Source organism: Hippoglossus stenolepis, chromosome 22, assembly GCF_022539355.2.
Source record: "Hippoglossus stenolepis isolate QCI-W04-F060 chromosome 22, HSTE1.2, whole genome shotgun sequence".
Taxonomy (NCBI): Eukaryota; Metazoa; Chordata; class Actinopteri; order Pleuronectiformes; family Pleuronectidae; genus Hippoglossus; species Hippoglossus stenolepis.
Window position 1 is genome coordinate 15,252,386 of NC_061504.1, and position 26,957 is coordinate 15,279,342.

General features: G+C 43.8%; 1 protein-coding gene across 9 annotated transcripts in view; it reads left to right on the forward strand.

Annotated features, from left to right (window-relative positions):
* Positions 1–2,741: 2,741 nt before the first annotated feature.
* The window catches only part of ppp1r12a (protein phosphatase 1, regulatory subunit 12A), a 42,536-nt gene continuing 18,320 nt past the window's right edge, over positions 2,742–26,957 (forward strand). For 3 of the 9 annotated variants that reach the window (XM_035146876.2, XM_047338687.1, XM_047338688.1), the window contains exons 1-4: positions 2,743–3,104; positions 20,310–20,440; positions 22,769–22,887; positions 25,982–26,141. In XM_035146876.2, the coding sequence (XP_035002767.2) occupies positions 2,868–3,104; positions 20,310–20,440; positions 22,769–22,887; positions 25,982–26,141 (647 nt within the window). In that variant the 5' untranslated portion in view covers positions 2,743–2,867. Of the gene's footprint in view, positions 3,105–20,309; positions 20,441–22,768; positions 22,888–25,981; positions 26,142–26,957 lie in introns of all 9 variants that reach the window. The other 6 variants (XM_047338690.1, XM_047338689.1, XM_047338693.1 and 3 more) reach the window with 4 other exon arrangements.

Consider the following 26,957-nt stretch of genomic DNA (forward strand, 5'->3'; position numbering starts at 1 on the left):
ATAAAACTTCTTCCCTCTCTGATCTCACTGCTGTGAACTTCAGGGGCCTGACATCATGACCAGTCTAGACTGACACCTCTGATTACTGATTATGTTGTAGTAATATTCAATATCAATTTAGTCTTTTCTCACCAAGACACAGCGTTTGTCCAGATTGTTACTATTCTTTTTTTTTATTAGACAGGAATGGTCTTGAAAACAGCATCTAAGCACAACTCAACAATACTGAAAGCTGAACTACAAAATAAATAAAATAAATACAATTTTATTGCTAGTAAATAGAGATTGGTTTTGATAGCATGTTTCAAAACATTTGTTACAATGAGCTTCACAGTTCAAACTGTTAAAATATTAATATATCAGAATGCAGCTCTACAAAGTGACAAAATTCATATTTTAAGGAATGTTTTTGACCTGAGAGTCACATTGATCTCAGTAAAACCTCTGGGACTCTGATACACTGATATTCCTTCATATCTGTTATACTTGACATTGGTCTTTTCCTAAAAAGTCTTGAATTTAACCCGTGAAACCAACAGAAAACTGACTCTTTTGATTAGACATTCAGTTGGATGGTTGTAGCATTCATATCTGAAACATTAATATTTGAGTCTCACCAATGACCCATGAAATGACCTCTGAAGTGCAAATGTACCTGTTACAGGATTTATTTAACATAAGAATAGGGAATTAATAATTGAGCATCATAACCTATCAGGAATTTTTCAATTACCTAATTTTAAACAACTTTTTTAAGTTACTCTCCTAAAACTTTCAGATAAGCACCACATGTTGCTGTTTGTGCAAGAAGTATTAAAACAGTCTGCAGCTCTAACTTCACACCCGCTCTGTGCTCCAGCCCTCCTCATATCATCACACGCTGGAGCCACATGGCCAACAGCTTCCTGACACTGACGCTGTTGGTGTTCCACCATCTCGATGACTCAGTGGAACCACCGTCACTTCCCATCACATTAGTGTAACGCTGAGTCCTCTCGTCCTCTGAGAGTCTGAATATCCTTGTTCTCCCTCAGCGTCCCGTGTTCCTCAGGACGAGTCTCCTTCCCTGCATTTGCAGACAATAAATTATTCAAATCTGTCTAAGAATGAGAAAATGGGGGTGGGTGGCGTGACTTTACACAAGAACTCGTGGTCACAGTTGTGTAAATGTTTTGGGTCATGATTCTGCTTCAGCAGCTTGTTATTCAGGATGTCAACCTCAGGTTCAGTGGGCGGGGGGTTTCTGATCAAGCACAAGCAGCATCATTTTCTTTTTTCTTAAATGTCTTCAAACACAAAAAATAACATCATTATCTCCTGTAATGTCACCTGACTTTATATCTGAAATGGCTGCTGTCTTCAAACCCACAACTTGCGTCTGAGGAGGCGATTCCGCACCCCCTGCTGTGTACACATGGGCGTCTGCCAACAATAACACAGGACGGTGCCAGAATAAAAAACACTTTATGCCGGGCCACCGTGTTTTTACTCCAGGTTGCGTCGGACCACCCCGGTGCTTAAGTCCACTAGACATTCCTGGCACTTCAGGTGTTACCCATCAAATCATTACAGGTACTTTGTGGTGAGATTTTTATTTTCCCTCAGCGAGCCATGTGTTTTTATTGGATGGAAACTAAACAGGTTAGACATGACACGGTTGGAAGAGGAGTTTTATTTGATGTGGTTTTGTACGGAAGAAAGCGGGACATTCAAAATTAAAGCTGATTTATTTAGCATGACTTAACACCACTTCCTAAAGTGTTATTGTTTTTTTCTATTCTGAATATTTGTTTTAAAGATTATTGATTAAGACGCTGCGTAGTTGATAATATGAATTTGCAGATGGGTTAAAAAGTGTGGATAAGGAGTTTAAAAAAAAATGCATGAAGATTTGTAAACAATTGTTGGGGCTCTTTCTCTCTTTAAATTCAGAGTGCTGAAGTAAATAATTATTCCATGAGGATCACACAAACAAAACATGTGTACTACACTATACATACAATATAAGTATATTCATGATACTCAGCACAATACTGTTATAAAACAGGAGAAAGACTCATGATAATCCTTCATTAGTCACACTACGAGGGAGGGGCAAGGGGACAGTACAAATAGACGCCCAGTAGGAGTAATAAATGAGTAAACATAGAATATAAACACAAGGAAATATGAAAAATAGAAAAAATAATATAGTACGTGCGATGTTAACTGAATATGTGTGTACATAGATGATATTGACATTTCACGATAGAAAGATTGGACAGAAGAACTGTTAAATTAGTTAAACTAATATTATTATTATTATTGTTGTTGTTGCTATTATTATCATTATCACTGTTGTATTTGTTATTATTATCACTATTAGTATTGTTGTTAGTATTATTATTAATTGAACTGTGGGTGACCCATGACCTCCATGTGGCCTGTAGTCTGTCCACAGTATAAAACAGAGTACAGTACTTTACTCATCACATGGAACAGAGTGAGGATGAACACGAGTTATTACCACAGTGTACTCTGCAGTATTCTGTGTACTCTGCAGTACTGTGTGTACTCTTGTAGTATTGCGTGTACTCCGGGATTATTACCCTGCTCGCTCTCATAATCTGATGATGATGATGATGACGTTATACTGCAGCTCCTGGGCTCCACTTCTCGCGAGACTACGGACACAACCAGACGTCCTCTCTCTCTCTCTCTCTCTCTCCCTGTGTCTCTCTCTCTCTCTCTCCCTCCCTGTGTCTCTCTCTCGCTCCCTCTCTCTCCCTCCAGCCCTCCCTTCCCACGCCCCAGTGCGCTGTGGGACAGTGCTGCTATAAAGTATATCCTCTCCCGGAGAAAGATAAGAAGCCCGAGACAGGAGGGGGATGAAGATGGCGGACGCCAAGCAGAAGAGGAACGAGCAGCTGAAGCGGTGGCTGGGCTCGGAAACGGACCTGGAGCCCCCGGAGCTGAAGAAGAAGAAGACGAAGGTGAAGTTCGACGATGGCGCCGTGTTCCTGGCCGCCTGCTCCAGCGGCGACACCGAGGAGGTGCTGCGAATGCTTGACCGGGGCGCCGACATCAACTACGCCAACGTAGACGGACTCACCGCCCTCCACCAGGTTCGTGTCCGGCCGCTCGTAAGGTGTTCACCGGCCGCGGCGGCCGCCAACGTCCTGCCCGCCCGCCCGGCCGCTCGCTAGCTTGCTCCGGGGAACACCTGTCAAATGGAAGCCATTCTCATCTCCCGTTGTTTACCTTACCCGAGCTCCGCCGTCCCCTCCCCCGCCCGCTCGACGCGGAGCTGGGAGGAAGGCACCAGCTCCTGCTTGTGGGACGTTAGGGAAACTGTGCTAAAGTGTGCATGCAGCTTTCAGGAGTGATGTCGTCGTCCCCCGCAGGCAGCGAAGTTTAAAGCTACTTTCCAAAAAACCCCACCAGCAACTGTATACCCACCCCCCCCCGGTCCACGGGTGCAGTCTAATTGCTGCACTTTCCAGGCTTGTAGCGTTAAATAACAACCGGAGCTGCACGATCCTCTGTGTTTATTATGGTTCCGAGGTGTTGTGGGTTCGAAGTCACTTCGCGTGCTGTGATCGAGTCCCTCCAGGAGCTTAACGTGCGTGTTGTCATTGATTGAAACAACCCCTGTCCAGGCTACATGAGCCCCCCACCACACACAACAATGGCTAATACCTGGCGAGCAGTTTTTGTTGATAAACCCCGCACCGCGACCGTGGCTACTCTCTGGGGAGGAAGCGGAGGCTAGCTAGCTTCAGCTCGGCTCCAGCGGCACCGTCGCCGGGGCCTTAAACCGTACACGTCGCTTTTTACCCGGCCGTCACCGTGTTGACACCGGTGTTTGGTGAAGTGGGTGAAGTGGAGTAAAGTGGCCGTCGCGCACAAATCGCACGGGTTCGATGCTACACGGGCAAAAAACGCCACTCAAACGCTACGTTAGCAGGCTAAGCTAATGTGTGGCTAGCTGTTTTAGCTGGAGTTGATTCATTCGTTAGCTCGCAGGGGGGGAGACGACGTCAGCTGACAACTCGTGGGACTCGTTATTTCACGCGTTGTGTTGTTTTTTGTAGTGTTGTCGTACTGAACTTGATTTGTGTACGAGGGCAAAAAAGCGTTGCTAAGTTTGCCCCGGTGTGTGTTAGCGACGCTGAGCTAGCTTGTTTGCCCCGCTAACCACGGCTAGCTACGTCTACTAGCCTGTGTGCTGCCAAAGCCAAATAGTGAAAATGGCAGCCAGTGTTGACTGTGGTTAGACAGTAAGTTCAGAAACTGCTGCAGCGTGTGAGGCTGGTTTACAATATGGATGAAAGATGGTGGAGCTACACAGAGAGAGAGAGAGAGAGCTGGATCCAGGGATGTTTACTGTACCTACTGTACTAACATACCTGTCATTGTAATCTGTGAAACGTGTCAAGTGTAGTTTATGGATTTATTAATAGCCTGACTCATCTTCCTGTTGTGCTCCAGGTGTGACCTCACCTCTGTCGATCACTGTGAAAGATTGGGACATAGTTCATCAGGATTCATTTTCACATTCAATTCCTTCAGTGTTATTGCATCTGGTGGCATTTGTTATACACAGAACAACATCATATTGAGTGTTAACACCGTGTATAAGTTGTTGTGCATCAATGAGAGAGTTTTCTTCATTAATGCAGTTTTAATGTTTGTATTTGCTGGATATTGACACTAAACATTTAAAAGTGACATTTCCATCTGGCTAGATTTGTACCCAGGACATCGTTTGGTTTTGTTTATGAACTTTAGTCTCCTAGGATTTAATACCAACGAATAAGTTCGAGTTATTACTTGTTGTAATGCATATTTTCACAGTTTAATTTATCGTTCGTTTGAGTAGCGTTTCAATGCTTTAAGGATGACCTGATTCTCAAATTAAATGTTTAGTGCTCCAGTGATGTCACCTGATTACTCATGCCCTCATGTCTAGTCTCGGTGAGCCTAGCAGTTTACACCACCTTGCTTCAAGGTATGTTTGTCGTCCAGGACAACTAGCCGCACTCCAGTAAAAGTTTTAAAAGCAAGTTTTCGAGGAGAGGTAATACCCCTTTATATTGAGGTGATGAATTCATTTGGATTTGTCCGTGGGTTTATTAGTTGTGTTGTTAAATCAACCGTTCTGTTTGCTCAGAGTTGCCTATCATTAACTCTGGAATTAGCATGCCCCCCCTCCCTCCTACCTCACCACCACCACCGTGCAAGCTCATTGGGTGGAAACGTTGCCTTTTTTTGGGCTGATGTACAGGGACGAGCTAGAGTGAGGAAAGAATTTGCAGTGCTGCTCCCCAGACCTGACCATCTCTGGACGAGAGGCGTTCTCGAGTGTGTATGTGTGTGTAGTAGACGAGCAGGTGATCCCCTGGTTATGGGGTCTTTATAAAAAAGTTGAGGGATGCAATCTAGATTTGTGTTTTAAAGTGCTCATCCAACATCAAGCTGTTGTCTTTATTTAGTATTACTGTTGTTTCTTTATAGCATGATCAATGAGTCTCATCACAGGTAATTTTGCGTGGACACAATACTGCGAGCGACTGACCTCTGGCTTTGTTGTGACATGTGTTGTGTTGTTACATGGGGGGGCTCACTGCTCACTGGGTGCAGCGATATCACTCCCCATCGCTGGTGACCAGTGCAGGGTTATAAATACCTCCGGCACAAGTTCTCCTAACTGGGTTTCAGGAGGTGATACTAAGTTTGGATGTGACTCAGAGTCTGTGGCTCTGCTTTGTAGTGCACTCCTGGCACTCGCACATTCAGGCAAGAGGTTGTGTGTCTCTGCGTGAGTCACAGACCCTCTGTCACAGAATGACATGTTACTGAAGGACTCGTAAACATGATCCCTGTTGTTGTCTCCGTCATGACAAAGACCACAGACTCCCTTGTGTATATGAGCGTTGTTAGGCCTGAGGTTTGAAGAATTAACCAGTCGTGTTATGTGACGTCTCTGGTTTTTTGTTACATGCGAGGAACAGTAAGACTTTGTACATCTTTCGTAGTTTAAAAACCACATTTAAAATGTTGTGATGTAATCGACCAGGACAGACGGGTTCACCCAAACACAGACTGCATGAGCTCAGCTGCATGGCAGCGAGGATGCACAAGTGCACAAAGGGTCCAGTCGAGTAGACAAGTGGAGATTCCAGATCCCGTCGGCTAAACACGTCTCAGAGGGTAGCATTCCAAGTCCTGTCGTCCTAGCCCGCGGCATTCTTCAGATGACAGTCGCTGGAAACCATGGCAAAGCGAGAGGAGAGCAGACATTCCTCAGCTGTCACCTAAACCCCTCCCCTCGAGTCATTCTCTCTCTGGCTTGCCTCTCCCCGCACGGTGCCAAAGCAAGGCCCAGCTGACGGTTGCCCACTGAGCTCCATCAAGGCAATTAGTGTGGAGGTAACCCGGGCTTGTCGCTTCACACAGGAAAATCTCCACGCTGACCCACACCTGAACTTTTTCCTTTTAGTAATCGAGACCTTCGCTGATCCCCAGGACCAAGGTGACAGGGCTCAGCTTAGCGTGTCAAGAGTTGGGTCTTACAATGCCTGTGCTCTGTTGACATTACACACCCTCATTATGGCCCTGAAGTCTATGAACATTATCTTGCACTGTCTCCATGACAACGACTCAGGGAAGGTTGCTAGTCACTTGTGTTGGTGGATTTGCATGTACCGAGTGGGAGTTGCATAACACACTGAGCAGAGAGAGAGGGAGCGAGAGAGTGAGTCTTTGGCAGCACTTGGCAGTTTGAAACGAGAATCAACTTCATGAGTCTTGTAACGGAACAGTTACCGAGCATGTGGTGGGAGATGGTGAGGTGGCTGTGTTTCTCTTCATCCAGACCAGCATCAGTCATATTAACACATTACACAATTGCTGTGGATCTCTGTTCAGCCCTGACCATGAGATTCTCAGCTGTGCTCGCGGTCGGCCTGTGAAAGGAGCAAAAAATAGAAACAACCCCATCTTCCTGACAGAGGCATCGCGGCATCCTCACACAGACCCTAAGCTCTCTATCTTTCTGCCTGAGGGAGAAAGTCCCGACATCTCATGTGGAGAGGCCCCTTGGCTGAGACAGGCGAAGCATGTGTGCATCACATTGCATTTCACAGCCGCACTGTATGTAACACTCACCTGTTCTGCTACTCTACACAATAGAGGCACAGACTGAGTAAGCTATGAATATTGCAACGATTCTTGGGCTGTAGTTATAAAACACTTTACATAAACTTTATTATAAATAACTATAAAGAAAGAGAAGACACAAACAAAACCATATATATAGAACTAGAATATAGACCCATTCATACATAAATGCTGATAGCGATATATCTGTGAACGGCTCATATGCAGCTGATTTCTGTCAGCAGAGAACATTTGTTCCATTGTTGTATCATTAACAATAGAATTGTGAGTATAAAAAAGTATTTGTGTACTCTGAATGGCCTGTTCTTTAGACGTGGCTATATTGGCTGCAGGAGCTGTGTGACTTTTGTAATAAAGTTCACGGTACAAGTGTAGTTTGGTGTACAGCCTTTTGTGGATTTGATGCTCTTAGCTGCTGCTTCTATGATGTAACCAGCTGAAGAGTTGTAGGTGGGGAGATGGTTCGATAGGCTTCAGAGTGGACATGGTGATGGTTACCTGCATTTAAAAAGAAACAGAAGTATTTTACACTCCAGTATTTAATCTGTAACAGGATCTTGGTGCCCATGCTGTCTTTAAGCGTTTCGATATCTGTGGGTTTCATAAGCATTCGGCTTTCACATCACTTTTCTAGCAAACGGCTTCACGTAGCTTCCTGGCTCCTTTGTTATAGTTTAAGGTTGTCTTACTGTAGCTGCTAGTCATTCATGCATTTCTAACATGTTGCAGAATACATTAAGATGCAATTTAATAATTCATAGACTGGAATCTAGACTGTCTAGATTTTATTGTTCTTTGTCTGTCTTGACTAGTGCCAGTTCTCCTTGAATGTGATAAGTTATTATGGTGTTTTTGTATTGTTGCCAGGGACACGTCTTTGTTTGATATTTAAAAACCAGACCTCATATTGAGATTAACCATAGCTTCATTTGCTTGTATTCCTATTTATCCTTTTGTTGCCATCACTCACAATTTTTTAGTGCTCCATCAGCAGTCCTGATGGAGCAGTAGTGGAAATATTACTGCGTCATGATAGTATTAACCACATGACACAGAACAGGCCCTACTGAAGGAAACTGTAACCCATCATCACAAACAGTTTCATCTGTTTGAGTTCAAGCGGATGATCAGAGCAACATTATGAAGGCAGGGATATAAGCATGGATTAAAGTCAGCCTAACCTTCACACTACCGCAGAAAGGAGTATCACCCCTTTTCCATTTATAAAAATCAATCAGCTGATTTGTGTGGGGTGGCTGACCAGTACTGAAGCTGTTAATGTGTGTTAAACATACACACACACACCCTCAATTTAGTCTCATGTGCAGACGTATAGATCATCACATGCATTGCTGAATTCTTGTCTGCAGTGAATCACCGTAACGCCTTTTGTAACCTTGGCTTGCTTCAGTGTTAATTTTAGAATCTGAGCCCTAGAACATGTATATTCCACCTGCGTATAATTGGCATGTCTCTCCTCGTCAAGCTGGCCCCGCTCGCTGCTTCATTCAGCCTCCCTACCAACCCCATAATCAACGGCAGGAAGTCCTTGTGGTGTTTGCGCGCCAATGCTATGCAACATGCCAGGTCATCTGCTGATTGTGACACGTCGGTGTTGTTTTCCCCCAAGCTGTGTTTTGAAGGAACAATGAAAATAGAGAGACGTGAGCTAAATGGGTTGGAAGAAAGAGAATATTTTTTTTAAAAAGTGTATCCGCCTGGTAAAAGTGGTTTCTTGTTGAAATCATATTCACAGTGTTGGTGTGGAACCATAACCTAAACAAGAAAGAGTATGAAACATTCCCAGCAGCTGAATATATCATGTCAGGGCTCATACATGCATATAAATTAAATTTGTCCTCAGGGAAAGGTGGTGTATGTTTTTATCTCGGCATTCCCTGTGAATTCACACATTAAATATTATCCTGTAAAGAAAATATTTCCGTACAAGTTCCCTCTGATTCCAGGCTGCATGGATTCTTTGAACCCCACCTCTATTCATGACATTGCTGTGATAACGCATAGATGAAATGCCACAGGCGTCCCCCCCTCACCAGAGGACCTGGAAACAGCGAGGAGGGCTGACTGAAGTATTTCAGATGAGTGTTGCTGCAGGTTGGAACTGGTTCACGTGGGGTCGTAAGGAGAATTCCTCAGTAGAGTAAACCTGCTGCCACGTACATGAGGGAGCTGACTGAATGGCAGAGCTACAAACGCGGACTTGAACTTGCTCAAAAGGCCCATTTCATGTGGCGACACAAACTCCTCATGACTCTTGAGTTTTTTGTATATTTCCCTTTTTGAATTAGTAAAACGAGACGTTGGTTTTAAACCAGAGGCCTCCGTGTGTAATCGCCTCCTTTTTATGTGTGTTTCAATGATGTCATCGTGTGCTCCATTGCATCAGGTTGTAGCTGTGTCACTGCTTCAGAAGCTGATTGAGAATATATATAACTTTAGATAAATTGGTGAACCGCCCTTCCGTGTGTCGTAACAGAATAATGAGGATCACTGGCTTTTTTTTGCTCTGCCTTCACTCTTCCGTGCTGTGCATAGTGTTGAGCTGCTGTGAAATGTTTGTGGGATGACTTCAGCTTGTTTAGTTTTTTTCTTCCTCTTCCACCCTGTAGCACGTAGTGTCTGTCTCTTACTGAAGCCAGGTCTTCTTGAAGCCGTCCCACTGTTGTTTGCTCGGCGGCGGTCACATGCTTCAACCTTGGTGTTTTTTATGAGCTGTTTTTGAACTGAAAACACCTGGACGCGCAGAGACTGTGGATTCCGCATTGTCTTCCAGAGACAGCGAGGACAATTAGGGCTGAGGGCGAGGTTGCATTCTTTCCATTTCCCCTCAAAATGGCTTAATCTTCAGCTGATCAAATCAAAATTTAGCCCGTATTTACAAATTACAATTGGTCTCAAATGGCTTAACCCTGAACAATGAGGGATAGAAGTGACTAACGATTGGCTCATTACACACAATCTAGACTTGTGTTATTCTTAAGTTAACAGATGTAGAGTATGATATCCTTACATTTACATCTGGGGAATGTAGTTGCATCCATCTGTCCTTCTTAAGGAACAACTGCCCCACAACTAAAAGCTGTAAATCAATTTTTACACCTAATTTTGCAATAAGCAATGTACTTCTAGGAAAAAACTGTTCTAAAATATCTCAAATTCTGTAAATATCACAGGTAAAAACACGCACTGATGCAACATTACCTTTAAAAGCTAATAACAGCCGATCTGATAATAAACTAATACATCTTAGCATCTCCAAATGTATTGTTCTTCCTTTACAATTGATTAGCATTGATTTTTCTTTAGCTCTGATCCATGAGATTACATGAGCCTGGTTCGCTGTGGTTCTATCCTATTAGTGTTCTTGTGAGTAAGCGGCTGCAAATAATACTCCACCTGTAGATAAACAGCAGTGTCAGTAAAAGGACCTGGACCATGACAGTGAGTACTTTGGCTCGCTGTTAAAATGGAGTTGCACAAGAAAGTATGTTGTGTGTCTTAGCCAGGAGCTGTTTTTCATGTTTTAAATAAACAGATTAAATATTGTTGCTCGCCTAATGTCCCTCATTGGACTGTACAAAGAATCCAGCTGATGATCCAGTGAAGCAGGATAATGAGGCCTGCAGTGACGTCAGTGTTTCCATACTCAATATTCTCCACAAATGGTTAATTTAAGCATCAACTAATAGACTAAACTAGAGATGGTGCTACAAGAAAATGCTATTACTCATGAAAAAGATTGAATGAAATCACACAATTATAGCAATGAGACTAATAAGCAATAGGACACGACGTCACCAAGTCATCCCAGTGTCCCCAGAGACATAATTCCATGTTTTATAGAGCATAAAAGTCAGGTCACTGAGTCCAATCAAGCTGATATGTTGTGAGACTGTTGAATGAATAATTAATGAACCAAAACAACTGCTGTACAGACAACAAGATAATGTCCCCAAATTATACAGTAGGCACAGCTTGTTTTATTGTTATTTTACATGCATACATACATGCACATATGTGTTTTATTTCTGTGTCACGACAATGCATTGGTCCATATTTCCGGGGGGTTGTAAGACACCTATATTCTACAGGACACTGTTGTTTTATTCAGGATGTTTGACGGACGGTATAAAAAGGATACCCCCTGAACTTCAGGCCAAGTGTTGATATTGTTGCTCGTCTTTCCTTCACCGAGGTGGATCTGGTAGGAGGCATCAGGGTGTTGGAGATTTCAGGCCAAAGAGGAACAGGAAGTGGCTGTTTATTTTTCTCATTTCCTCTTTGAGGCTCCACTAGTGAGCCTGCTTCTTCCCCTCCCTCTGCTTTAATCACTAACGCAGGCCTGACATCGACACATGTACACACGTAAGCAAATATGTACAGTTATCTGCACTGGCTCACCAAAGAAAAACACATGCATTCTTGTGTTTTACACGAGGCCTGTTGAACTAGAAGGATTTTTTAAAATCGTGTGTTATTCCTCCTATAGAGACAGACGACAGGGGTCTGTATTGCATCACTATATCTATATATATTGTTAACTATTTCTGGATAAAACTTTACTCCTAGTTGAAAGTCTTGATGTAGACAAAAAATTTGAGTTTGAATATTTTGCAGAATAGACGGAAACGGCTATTTTCCAAACCTAATGTTCACGTACAGGTTTGTTTAGCCGTTTCTATATGGGATTGTATAATACTCTATACACATGTTATTTAGCTCCACTCAGAGCTGTGGAGTCGGTCTTGGTGTTTGCGTGACAGTGTGATGTTGTTTTACTCCGGTAACGATCCATATTTGTGCTTGTAATGGCTGTAAATTAGTGGAATGGCCGCAGGGCAGAGCCTGGCATCCACACTATCCATTTAACCTCGTGGGTTCGGAGCCTGTTGCCTGGAACGGTGACATAATGCCAGTACACTGGAAAGAGAGGAGGGGGACGTAGTGTGCACCGTGCTCAATGCCTCTTTAGTTGACTGTCAGTGACGGCTGCTGACTGAGCTATCTTCTGTCCTCTGTATAGTAGCCCTCCACATAAGGCTTCTATTATATGGAAATATCAACAGAGGTTGTATTCTGCCATCTCTCCATGGCTATCTGACCTCTCCTGCCCCCAGTTGGTGCCTCCCTCTCGCCCTTGGACCCCTCACATGGAAACAAACTTGGCTCTCAAGTGGGGCTATTGTTTTGGCCGCCGAGCGAAAAGCCCAAGTGAAACATACAGTTACAATCTCGCCGGCATTTTTCCCCCCTCTTCCTCAATCCTGGTCTTCTTTTTCCATGGGAATCCCAAGGCCTTATATGGTCGTCCTCAGTAGCAGCAGCAGCAGCTACAGTACTGAAGGCAAAGAGTGTGTGTATGTGTGTGAGGGAGAGAGAGAGAGAGTGTGTATGTGTGTATTCTGGTTACAGCTCCCAACAGGGCTCATCTAGTGGAGGGACCCAGCTGGTCGCCCTGCAGCGTTCTAACCCTCCCCCTCGTACCCTCTGGCCTCCTGAACCCTGCCAATAGCACAGAAGCGGTGAGCTCTTTGTCTCAGGCGTAAACACAAACACACACACACACAAATGTACAACACCTTACAGAATGAACGTGCTCACACACAGTCCTCCTTTCAAATACAGTTTCACTAATCATCGTGCAATTCCTCCATTTTCTAGTTTATTGCGTTTCTGGTTTTATTTTCACTCTTTCACCTCATCTCTCTGCGTCTGGGCTAATCTGTCTAACAACCACCCCCCCACACACACACACATGCAAACACAGATACATAACGCACTCATACTTACATGCAGGCGGTAAGAAGGAATTCCTTTTGTGGAAGTTGCTGCGCGCCTCTGAGCCGATGACGTAGCCCGGCGAGGAGTGGCCAGAGCGCTGATGCCTGAAGCCCCAAGGCTAGGAGTATTACTTATCTGGGAATTTCTCCACTGGTATGCTAGTCCAGGGCCTCGCTGCTCACTGGTTAGGTGGTTGCAGAGAGAAGTTGTACTACTAAGAGGGGGGAGGGAGAGAAGTAAGGGCGAAAGAGAGGGTCAGTTCTGAGCTGCTATGTCGTCCATACTGTTCCTTTTTTATACGGGAGAAAACTGGTCTTTCTGTGTGAGGCAAAATAAAAAAACCTGTGTTATGAAGCTTTATTGTGAATGCTTTAAGTTGAGCACCAGGTAAATGAAGAAAGCACCAGCGGATGTACCTACAAAAAAACTCCTGATGAGAGAAACCACATGCCCTTTTACACAGATAATGTTCTCCGTCATTCAGCCGCCTCACCACAGAAATTAAAGCGGTTTCACTCCTCCTCCATCACACCTCACTGCAGACGTCTCGCTGAAAGCACAAGATGATCGCGAGGGATGGAAAGAATTATCAGGTTTTTTTTATTTTTATAGGTTTGTGTTTTAATGGAGGAACCCGGAGTGATATCACCGCTCTCCTCCAAACACCATGTTTTTGTAACGGGCACACAGTGTTGTGTTGGTGCTTTGATCGGAGGCAAAGTCCTGATCACAATCGAAGTGAGAGTGAGTCAAGCCTTGTGCGTGTTGGGGTGGGGGGGTTTGAACAGCTGTTCCAAAAGCAAAGCAGTTCCCCTCTTCACTGATAATCTCTGGGTTTGTTGCTGTTGTAGTGACTGAAGCATAATCCCCACACACCTTGGAGACGCTTTCTTCATTAGAAAAGTTTGGTTGTCTTTATGGAAACTGTTGTCGACGAGGTCCGTGGATTATCGAGCGGAATCTGGACTTTGTTTCTGAGAAGACGTGTCGCTGTTGAGTTGAGAATATTACTCAATGCTTTGTGTCTCCTCAAAAGAAATTCCTTCTGCCGCAGTTAGCAAATAAAGACTAAACCTAAACTATGTGCAAAAAGGGTTCATAACAATACAGATTTGAATCTCATTCAAGACGGGTAGATTAGAGAATGGCACGTTTTAATCCTCAGTTTTGAGATGCAAATAAAAACCCTGATTTACTAAGGCAGGTGCAAACCAGGTCGATTTTTATGTTTGTGCCTAATTTAAAAAAAAAAAAAAAGGTTTTATTTAGTAAATCAGTTGCAAGAAGCTTCGAAGATAATTGGCGTAGATTGTGCTCCCTGGGTGACTCTTCTTAAAAAGATATGAAACATCTGCAAGTAAATATATTTAAGATATATGTTAAAGCAAGGACATTGAAAAATGTGTGTTTTTAAGTATATAATTCCAGGATCCATCAGCAAAGCTCTATTACTTCTCTCTCAGTTCCAAAGGAGCATGCAGAGACTTGGATTAATTTGCAGTGGTGGCATGAGATCATCGTTGGCTTGTATTGTGCTAAATGTTTATGTCTGCTGTGGATCATGTAGAAAACTGTGTTTGAAGCGCTGGCACACATTGGACATGTCACACCTAACCGATACCGTGCCTCTAATACAAGAGACTGAGCATTTGAAGACTGTTTTTAATTTCAAATGTGACTTGCGACTGTGTTTTGCCTGTACTTGTTCTGAGATCTGTTTTTTAGTATTGTCCCTTACCACACGAGCTCAGTGTCATTCACTGTGAGCATGCAGTACGACCATCATTTGAATGTAGGATAGCTGTTGGCACGATGCACCGAGCCATCCACCTGTGTCACTGAGTTCTTGGCAGTGAAAAGCTCCAGCAGCAGCGTTCTGCACAGTGCTTGAGTCGGCCATCTGAGGGTGATACTAAAGGAAGTCAAGGAGGGGAGGGGTCTTCAAGTGTCTCCTTGATGTGGAGTGCTTCTAAATTAAGCTTGACGCTCCTCTGCATGATGGCCCACTAGATAATACACCTACCCTTTGTATACACACAGTAGCTTTAAAAGTGTTTCGTCTGGGTTCTCAGACTCGTTTCTGTAATTGTCGCCGTTATTTATAGGTTGAGTTTAATGGAAGTTTGTGCAAATTCACAGCACACACAAGTTTGTTAGTGTCTTGCTGGGTAAACTGGTGGCTGTGGTTTTGTAATCTCGTCTTCTAGCTTTTCCATCTAGTCTTATTTCATTTTTATCAACTTCATTGGTAGATGTTTTCTAACCTAGTCTTATCCTTACTGCAATGATTTAAAGTCTGTCCTGCAGCTCTAATGAAAACAAAGTGCTCTATAGTCTGAACATACCCCCCTAACTCTTGTACTTCTTTATGCTATCTTTGTCTTCTTGTGTTTTGAATGACAATATAAACTAATTACGATGAAGTATTAGCGGTCACATTGTGTGTCTTTCAGCCATAAAAGGTCATGAGAACAGCGAAAAGTCCTTCATGCAAGATGATAAAAAAATAAAGATGGCACCTTGAGATGCCCCTTTCAACATGACTTTTTTTGATGTCGTCTCCCAGTGGTTTACTTTTTAGCGCTGCCTTCGGGGGCTGTCCGCGAACCCCTGTGTGCTTTAAAATTAAGTCTTTTCTCTATTTATTTATGTTTCTTTCAAAGGCCCGACAAGGCCTGAACCCATGTTCTCTTTTGGGCTTTGTTGTCATGGTGATGGACTGGCCTCTTTTCTTAGGTGCACGTCATGGGTGCATATTTGGGCCGCTCCGAGAATGGCTTAGCCCATCGTCTTCGCTGGGCTTGAGGTCCTCCTTATTATTTCAGGATTAGACCGGTGCATATGATGGACACTGTATTCTTTCTGTTTTAATCTGCCTCCATATTTATCGCAGCTGCGACCTCCTCTGTTGTCCCACGTGGCTGCAATTCATTGATTAGTGTGTGAAGTGTGAACTTTACTAAGCTTTCCATCTCAGGAATTTGTTGATCTAGTGCAGCTGTATACTTTTAATAAGATATTTTGATATATGCAGCATTTATTATTATGGTGAACCTAAGCAGTGAATTTTTCAATTTTATGACCATTTGCATCATGTTTCCTTCAGGTGCGCCTCATTAACTTTGACTGATCAAGGTGTTTTCGTTCCTGCTTTTTTTTTTTATAAAGTGCCACTTATGTCGCTGGAAGGTCGGCCGGTATTTGTCAAGAAAGAACGGGTCTTATGTCTGATGTTTATTTTAATGTTCCGCCAGCTTGAAAACACAGAGGATGCTTTTTTAATTTATAGGGAATTTTTTTGCGTAAGTGGACAAGAACTTGGTGGACAAGCAGTGATGTGAAACAAGATGCAGGGTCCACCGTCACAGACCACACGGTGAATTAACTTCGGCCAAAGCACTATAGGAGATTAGATGGGAATCATCTAATGGAAAATTAATTTAATTCCCAGAGTTTTCTCCCTATTACTCTCTGTGGAATACTCACATTTTTCACATCCCACAGCGAAAATATTAAATGATGCATAGATTGGACATTTGACTCCCACTGACCTTAATTTCCAATCAGAGATTCATATTTTTCTTGCTAATCACATCACACAAAGCCTAATGGATAAATAGTTGTTTTCTCAAGCTAGGTGTACGATGAACATCAAACTCTATTGACCAATCAAATAGAGCACCCTGTGTCCATTGATTACATTAGTACTTGATTTTATTTCTGTGACGTCAACTTCCCAGAAGCCCCAGTTTCCATTAGCGAGTACATTTTATCTGAATGGGCAGCTGGGCCTAGTGTCTGTGGGTCTGACTCTCCAGATCCCTCCGGTTGTGGCAGTCCTGGCATTGGTTACCTGTCAATTACCGGTGCTGGGTCTGCCATGTTGGGCACGTTTGTGTCCATCTCTTACCAAACGGAGCAGTGGCTAAATGATGGTTAAGTCGCTGTCCAACCGATTGGTGCTGAAAAGCAAATACACCTCATGAATCCTATTCGAGAACTGCTGTTGTGAACCCTGATTATTTAATAACATGTTATCGCCTCCTGTTTGTTTCATTCGGAAGCTGACGACATCGTACTCTTCTTCAAAGTGTGTCAGGCGTCCGTTCAGCTCGTCTTTACAGCGTATTGCTTATCAGACCTATAAATCACCTACAACTATATAATCATGGGTTGTTTATGGCCGTTTGGAAAATTTACTGCTCAGACATTTCGCCCATCCCTATTGTGTAGTGCCATCCATATTTTCGCCTCGATGATTGACAAGGCCTCCTCTCTTCCCCCCCTCTCAGATAAACTAGACAAACAGGTTTAAATGGCAACTTCTGGGCTTGAGAGTGAGTCACTGCATATCTGAGTGTTTCTCTGTGAGCACATCTCAGGTCCTACAAGTCATTTGGGGGCTGATTGTGATGTGTTAGACAGGATTAAGCCCCAATGTTCTTTCTCTATATATCATTACTTCTTGCTCTATCCATTTCTCACCTCTGCCTTCTTCTGTCTGCCACTCTCAAATGTGTTGTCTTGTTAGATTTTGCATGAGCCGTGGCGGTGAATGTTCTCATAAGAAAACATCGAGGTTGCTATGATACTCTCTCCTGACTCTTCTTCTTCCTCCCGACTCTCTGGCCACTCCACTCTCTGTACTCCTGATGCAGCCTCTAACTCTGGCACCTGTCAGCCACAGACAATTACAGCCATTAAGAGATTACCTGTGTTGGGCTCCAGTAGCTGCTGGGAGGAGCCAGTGGAGGCAGGCTGGTGACGGATCTGAGGAGGGAGGTCACAGCCCAGCACTGCGTTCACCTTGAGGGGCTTTCGAGGAGATAATAAGTGTTTGGGGGGGATGTAGATGAGAGGTCGAACACTCCAGCTTTGATACAAATAAGAAAGATATCAGGGCAGTGGATTATTTGTAAGAGGTCTTTGACACCATGCAGATCCCAGAGAACAGCAGAAGCCAACTGATTTAGTTTCATAACACCTACATCTTCTTTTTAAGTTTATACTCTTAATACAAGACCTGACATAAGAGATCAATAAAGTGCATTTGTGATTTTAAAAACGTGATCATTATTCTACATATATTTCTCATTTCAATTGACTAATCAATGAAATCAGCTGCAGTTTCTTCGTATGTTTTTAATCCACATCTGCAAATATCTGCTTTGCCGTGGTGTTGTTGGCTTGTGGGCTTTCGCATGGCTTGCTTCCACCTGCCTTTGTTGTAACGGAGACTGCATTATAATGAATCTCCGGAGGATTTGAACAGCAACATGGGAACTCATAAATGCGACCAGAGTGTGAAAAACAAGCAGCTGTCCACGTCTGTTCTCAAAGGTAGTGTCTAGGGATTCCTGTTAATATATTGATGAGAAATATGAGCTGCCTGGTTCACCTGAATAAATCTGGCTTCACCAATTCTGTTAATTATCTTGATTTTTTTTTTTTTAACCACATTTATTACAGGCCTACCTTTTGTTGTTATTACCAATTTCCAAATTGTGGGCTTGTAGGGGGATCACAAGCCACCACACGCAGGGACATCGTAGCAAAAAATATTTCACATGAAGATGGCGTCCAACTAACAGTGAGGATGAGTTTTTAATGAGAGCAACAGAGTGCTGCACCTGTTAAGTAACGTCAGCTTTTAAAAAAACGTGAACAGGTGAACCCTGTCTATTTAAAAAGTCCATGTGCACCTGAAGAACCCCAGTCAGACATAACCAGATCACATCACCACACACACACACACACACACACACAGACCGTCAGATAAGCTCGGTGAGGCGCTCTTCATCTCTGACCATGTACGGCGTTGTAAACGGCCCAAATTTGGACAAGGATTCCAGCCAGATAGTCGTGTGCCCTGAACGTGAGGCCGCTGTGTAATCATGTGTATCTGTTTCCCTTGTCAACGCTTTTGTTGTCATAGCAACCCCAGAAGAGAGAGCGAGGCAGTCGAGGCACGGTGTGCAGAGATGTGGGCGACGGGTTGGAGTCAAGTTTTGGTTTTATAATTGGTCAATGGAAATTGTAGTGGTGGTTATCTCTAATGCTCAGTCACGGCACTGACTGTCCTTCAGTGGATGTGTGGTTCCACAGATTGTGTTTACGAGGCTGAATGTGCGGTTTTCCACCTGTGAACTTTGCAGGTCTCACTGTTATTTGATGTAAAGTAAGTGTGTGTGTCGTGATCCTAACTTGATTATGCTTAGCCAAAATTTTTTGATATTCCACAAATACACTAAATCGTTCCTGCAGTATTTCCCTTTTCAACATAAAGGAAATACTACTAAATCATAATTAGCAACATTTTACTGCTTAAATACATTTTTATTGTATGCAATAGATTTCAGCAGGTCTAATAAACACTGCACAAGTAAAATCACAACCTCTACGACTTCATGAGTCACAATATCCTAAATTAGATCTCTCCCACTTGATGTTGCAGTTTATTTTTGTGGGTGTCACTTTTGTTGTCACTGCCTCATCACTCACACACGCTTTGGTTTCAGGATTGTAAGAACGTGTGAAGAAAGAGTACAGTGCATTTTCTTAACCTGCAGGTATGAGCTCACCAGGAAACACAGCCCTAGTCCCGTTCCTCCCACGCTGAATATTATCCCTGTCGCCCCATGTCCTTAACCAACAGCCTGACTTTACATCTGTAGCGTGACACCCGCACTAGCAAAGTTCCTCATCGGTAGCATTGACTCAATATGACAAACTCTGGGTGCTAAGTGAGCTGGCAGGGAAAACGGTTTCACTTTTTGTTCGACCACAGATGTGAATTTAATTGAGTGACTCGCTGGCGTAATGGGTGAATGTTCCGAGTGTGTATTTGTGGTTTGATTCATCACCCTTGAGAAAATATTTGGCCGGTGTGCAGAGCCGACTTCTCAAGTAAAGAAGCCGTGTTTATAACTGGGAAAGCATTGTCTTGCTTTTTTCATAGAGGGACATATATGCACTCGAAGCCTCCATCAGCAGTACTACACTATGTGGTATTTCAAGCACCCCTGCTATGTGCGGGCGCTTTGGGAGCGCGCCGGCTGCCAAAATTCCCCAGTAATTCTGGACGCATGTGGCAATGTAGTATCAGACGCAGTGCAATTCTCTTCCTGTGCTATTTGTAACTATGGCACAGCCCATCTCATATGCTCATATGTGCATGTACACAAATGTGCACATAGGGTGAGTCGTGCTTTTGGCTTTTGTCTTACTCCTCTTCTCTCTCTCTCTCTCTCTCTCTCTCTCTCTCTCTCTCTCTCTCTCTCTCTCTCTCTCTCTCTCTCTCTCTCTCTCTCTCTCTCTCTCTCTCTCTCTCTCTCTCTCTCTCTCAGGCATGCATAGATGACAATGTAGACATGGTGACATTCCTGGTGGAGCATGGAGCCAGCATCAACCAGCCCGACAACGAGGGCTGGATCCCCCTCCACGCTGCAGCGTCCTGCGGATACCTAGACATAGCAGAGTAAGTCGAGTAAGAAGTATCTGATTCGTCAGGTACGATTTGTGCAACCTTACATCCTGTTTTGTATCTGCTGTGGGTTTAACTGCAGATCTCCTCACTAAACCTTTCAGTCTGAGTTTGTGTGAAGATATCTGAGCAGTAGCTTTGTTTAAAGTGACTGTATTAAGATCCAGATGTCAATTTACACACTATTTCGATTGTGAATGACTCGTAATCAGTTAGGCTCTACCAGACATGCCCATGCTGTTCTTGGAGAGCTTGCCAGAATCGAGAGCAATCATTTTAATCACCAGTAGCACACAGTTCTCATCACATTTGCGCACGAGCGGCCGCCCATCTGATAGCTCCGGCACACATTGTTGGTGATGTAATCAAATAGGGAGAGATCAGGGTCAGCCACTATATCTGGAATCGAGCTCTACGGTTGCACTCTAGTATTTTCTTGCCCTTAGTCCTTTTCAGGTAAGGAGGCTGTTCATAGGGCACAGAACACAAGGCAGAGATGTTATCAGAGGATATATAAACAGGCCTGAAGGGGGTGAAGGAGTTCGGTTGTGCTCATTGTTCAGCATATTGGGAGTGTGCTGTGACCTGCTTTACTTCTGTGTTACGTTTCAGGAACCTGGCTGCAGATCTCTCTCCACACTATTGGTGTTTGCCTAAAAGGTTACAAGTGTGACTGGCTGTAGAAAGATAAACATGCTCGTGTTCAGAATCCTCTGCCAGATATGTTTCTTCTGGCAGTTAAGTTGTAATTTGATAGCTAGTGTTGAACTATAATATGAACTAGAATGGCACTAACTAGAGCTGTTACCTCCACCAAGGCCCAACAGGCCCTTACATTCAATCAAGCTGCACCAAATTACACACACTCATAGATATCGGTTCCTTCATTATGCCTGATGGTTTTCGTGTGAATCTGTGAATTAGTCCCTGTGAAATCTGTGATCGGAGACCGCACCAATAACTTATCAGGTCCTTCCCTGATCGTTCTGCCAAGTAATGTTGAAATCCATTCAGTTGTTTTTACGTAATCCTTCTAACTATCAAACAAACAGATAGAAAACATAATCTCCTTGGCAGAGGTAAGAAATTAAACATCAGCTACTTTCATTTAAACGCAGATTCCACCAGTCTGCGTTCAGTTGGCCTCATGAACACAGCACCAGCACTGGGCTAGTATTACAGAAGACAAGAAGTTTTTTGTTGTCACACAGAGAATGAAAAGGTCAAGTGGCCCGGCCTGGTATGAGTGACTAATGGAGACACCATGTCACAGAGAAACCCAGCAACCTGATGTGGGTGGTGATGAGCCCTCGGCCGTCCCATTTTAGTCCCAGCATCCTCATTCACACAGTAATAGGAACAGCAAGAGGGGACTGTATCTGTGAGGCCCCCCCCTTGATGCAACCACAGCCAGCCAATGGTAGGGTTTGGTTAGAAAGCCCACAGTTGGGATCCCAAAACCACAAAGCCATCAAACCCAGTAAAGCAGACCTGTAATGGGCAAAATAGAAAGTCCCAATCAAGAGTTTGAAACGTATCTGCAGCCCGTCACTTGCCATGTGGAGGGGAAGTCATAAGGACCGGGCACGTTTCAAGTGGTGTGTCGGCTTAATGAGAAGGATGTGAGTCTCGCCGCAGCTTTAATTAGAAGCAGCTGGAGTAAAGACGGTTAAAAAAGGTCTTGAATCAATGCTTTAAAGTGTTAAATCACCGAGGAGCCGTGGAGACAGTGTGCAGCTCATTCTGGTTGTTTACAGAGGTTTTTATGGTTTAGCTAATGATCGTTCATTCTTTCAGATGACACGCCTGTTAAGGGCCATGCAGACAGATTAGAAAATGTAATCGACTATTACTGGCAAAATTCCTGGATAGCTTTCCCTTTTTAAGAATCTCTATAAGCAGATTCTACGTGTGAATATGCAGAATCTGTCGACGAGGCGCAAAATTCATAGTAACTTTAACAGCAACGTACAAGACGACAGCAATTTTGAAAACGGAACTGATAGTCATTTTGTTTTCATTGTAATTAATGTAATTAATGTAATTGGCAAATACTAGTTATTTGGCATGAAGACATTTCTAAAATGTGACTGGTAAAACAGGAGCTGTCAGACTGTGGCATTGTGTGAATCAGAATTGGAAGAGGACCAAGAGCAACATTGTGAAGCGCCAGTTCTTCGAGTGTTTCCTCATCAGATTAAGGAAGTGACACATTGCATGTTTTCCTTTGAACCACGTCAAAAACAAGTAATGTTTACTCTGTGATTTCTGCCTTTCTCTAGTCTAAATGTTCATTCGTTTTTGTTGTTGTTGTTGTTGCAGATATCTGATCAGCCAGGGTGCCAATGTAGGAGTTGTGAATAGTGAGGGCGAGACACCTATGGACATCGCTGAGGAGGAGGCGATGGAGGAGCTGCTGCAGAACGAGATCAACCGACAAGGTGCAGTATTCATTCAGACATGTTGACCTCTGCCCTCCATTCTACACGTTCCTTATCACCCTGAAATGTTCTGCAGCTTCACAGCAGCCATTCTGACATGAAGACGTTGGTTAACTTATTGTTCTGATCTATTTACGGAGCTTTAATTCATGTGTTAAACTATTATTTCATGTCAAAAGGAGAGGAGGCTGCTGTGATAAAGATCTTTAGTGTCTCAAGTGATTTGATTAGACAGCAAATCTAGTCAGGGTGAGTTTTTGGTTGATACCAGTATTCGTAAGCTTCAGTTGAATATGTGTACAAGTGTTTTTTTTTTTTATGTAATCCAAGTTAATCTCATCATATCCAGAAACAAGGCTGGTCGGGTCCCTCTGTTTGTGTGTGTGTGTCATGCATGTGTGAGTAGGTTGTCAAATAGGATCCGAACTCTCATTGAGTGTCATTCACCTGCTGTTTTCCACTTGCGCGCTTGAGGAACGCACGTTGCGTAACAAAGAGAAGGGATCCAGCTGTGTTGTGAGCACTCATGTGATGAGTCCTAAACTGAAAAGTCGGGCCTTTCTATTTTTGGCCAGGCCATTCTTTAGATGCTGAAGGGCCCTCCCCCTCCGGTGAGAGGCCACGCACAGACCTGTTTAACGGCCCCGGGCCAGAGGGATGCTCCTCAGCTCATATTCACTAATAAAGGGCTGGCTGGCCTGCGTGTCACCGTGGCACATATCGCCATTTCCTTAATGTAGAAATCAAAGATAGATTCCCACATGCAGCAAGAGTCCACAGGTTCAGGAAAAAATCCATCTAACTAGTAATGTCTTTAACTGCCTTGTCCCCTGAGTAACCTTTAGAAAATATCCTGTTTGTAAAACCTTCACGTCTCCTCGACAGTCCCAGTTAACTCCAGGTCTTTGAAAGCACAAGACATCTAGTGATAATTACACCCAGTGTGCTGTTTACACGTTACGCTCCTTGGCTGTGTTATGTAACAGCGGAGAGACTCGTCTTGTGACGACACACCGAATGTCAAGAATCTCCTCCGGCGGCACCTGTCAGCTTTGATTTGCCGATGCGTGATGGATGGACGCGCTGCCTGGTTCAGAGCATCCAACCGCTGCCTCAACTTGGATCCATCAGTGCCCGATGCAAAACGACACGTGTATCGTCATTTAACACGCTCCGAGGCTTTTGGAGAGTGAATTTGGCTCGAGGACGGCTGCAGACAATCCACAGCTCAGTTCTATATGCTGGAGTTAGCAGGAGGCGGCATTATGCAACAAGCTGTTGTGTAACGCTCCTGTATGTAATTTGATTTTCTCCCCTCAAAGAGACACCAGTCATGGGGTTAAACTTGTTACCGAGTGGCCGTAGTTTACCCTTGGCAGAAACAACAACCTCTAGATCCTGCTCCTTGACCCTGATTGGGTCAAGTGACCGGTCGGCCCTGCCGCCCTCCTCTCCTTCTCCGTCAGCTGCTGCATGAATGCTCCGCTCTGTGCTTCTAATTGGCTGAAGGTGGACAAATGTTCCTAACTCGCACATTGTCCCCGTTAGCTTGGGGTGGGGGGTTATCTGGGTTGGATTTATTTTACTTGTATACTTATGTATAGGCCCTTTTCTGCATTTGCTCTATATTCTGCTGAGGAACCGGGTGCTTTGTTTAGGCTACATGTCCATAGATATTTCATTCATCCTTTGCCAGACGTACTGTAGGTATGTTGTCCTTAAGGTGAAGCAGGAGGCAGGACCTTGTTTGCTCTATTGGATTTTCTCTTGATCTTATTGCTCAGGCAGAAGATGTGCTGTTCTCCTGTAAAAAGTCAACTTTGACCCGCTGCCAACTCTTCCTCTCGGCTCTAGTTCTGTAGTCCTACTTAAAGGCCATTAGGCTCCCTGCTTTTTATAGACACACTGTAGGCTACGTCCCAGGAGATCACGGGACGCTGCCCTATGTGGCCAGCTCCCATTCCCTATATTAACTGCACTGCCCTGATGACGTTTTTTGTACCATAACGATATATTTATAATGCAGCTTTTCTAACTTGTGGCATAGAAATATAACTGAAGCTTGATATTTTACAGTTTAACCTCACATTTTATTATAAGTAAAACTATACATCTAGAAATTGAATTAATGAGTTTAATCATAATATATTTAGAGTCACTGAGTTTGAAAAGAAACTTGAAATCCAGTCAAACATAAACTCAGACACTGAGTCATCTTATTCCCATTTGGTTTCACTTTCTGAGACTAAAGCTCACAAATCCTCTTAATGAGCAACATGCCCGGTCTTAAACAAGCCAGAATATGACAGTGTCCTCACTCAGTGGAAGCCTGTGTTGCACGTGTTAGAGAGTAGATGGATTTTTTTTAGTTTTCTTTACTATGCCATTTAAGGCTCATGAGCTCAACATGGGGAAACCAAATGAGCAGGTGTCTCAGTAACACTCTTTACTAACAGATTTAATCCTTTCGCTCAACCGGTGGACTCGTGCACCAGTGCGCTTCAGACCGTCTCCTGTACCGACCAGTACCGAGAAGGCGCAGGCGTGATTACACCGCTGCCATGCATGCAGCCTATAGCTCAGACATAATGACCCACTAAACAGACTCAGGCCTGTACATTTGCAGCCATTATTTCATCGGCAAATTCAGAGAATATTAGTCTAAGACCGTTTGCCAAAGAAGATCAAGAGCTTTACAACAGCCGCGAGTGTTTAGCGACGTCGGCAGAATAATGTCACGTCTACTTCTCCTCTGTAGAACCAATATGTAGCATCGAGGCTTAATAAACCCACAGAGGTGAATGAGTTGCGTTTTGTGCAGCAGATGCTCGTCATAGCTGTCATTACTGATGCATTATCGTAGCAGGATTTAGATGTGTGATGATTTATCTCGTGGCTGTGTGTTGAAGTATTTTCACCTCTCGCTACGGTGATCCATAGTCTCGGACTAATGCCATGTATTCCAAACATTCACATGCCTCAATGTGGACGTAACACAATAACTCATAATAAATATCTTGATGTTGTTGTTCGTCTACTCTCGGCTCGGATGCTTGGATGTCACTTGTAACTCTCTCTCCTCTGGTCCCATTAGGGTTGGACATCGAGGCAGCCCGGAAAGAGGAGGAGCGGATCATGCTGAGGGACGCCCGGCAGTGGCTCAACAGTGGCCAGATCCAGGACATCCGGCACGCCAAGTCTGGAGGAACGGCGCTCCATGTAGCTGCTGCGAAGGGATACGTCGAGGTTTTAAAGTAAGCAGTGGTTCTGATTTCACAGGTAGCAGACCTGAGTGTTTTCTTACTCTTTCCCCCCCACCTGTTGGAGGCAAAACTGCACAGATGACACATTTACAGCTTGTTGCATAAAGCCCGGCCTGTAAGTTACATTATATAAATACTGTTTATAGTCGGGACAGCTGTGAGGCCTAGCATTAGGAATTTCTTCGCTCATGTCAAACACATCCTGGTCTTTGCATCTCCTCAGTCCGATCATTGGCTCTGTGGGCCGGTAATACAGCTTCACTGCTTGAGGATGGAAGCTGCAGCCGCCCGGTCCATCTGGTCTGGGAAGTCGGCCAGCACCCTCCTCTACCATAGATAACTCGCAGATATGGAGATGTTTAGTGGCTACCACACACAAGACGGGGATCTTAAGGTTTTCCCCATCAAAGGACATTAATTGGCTATAATATTAAGGGTTTAATGATTGCCAACCTCACTTCGTTGTGCTAAGGGAAGCCTAAGATTACATTTTCACAGGTAATCCAATATTCCGAATTTTAGGCCTTTTATGAATCTTAAATATGTGAAAATATTATGTACTAGTAGGTAAATATGTTCAGGTAGGTCTTAATCATGTTAACGTTCATTTGACACTATTTCTTTTGGCGTTTCGAGGGTTTGTGCTCGGCTGCTTAACATTATCTTCAATTATGTGGAATTATAAGTAATTATGGAAATCTAACATTCCCTTATATCTGTCGTACATGACAAAGGTCTTAAATTTTATTGATTATGATCTTAAGAAGTCTTAAATTTAACTTGTTGAAACCTGCAGAGACCCTGGGG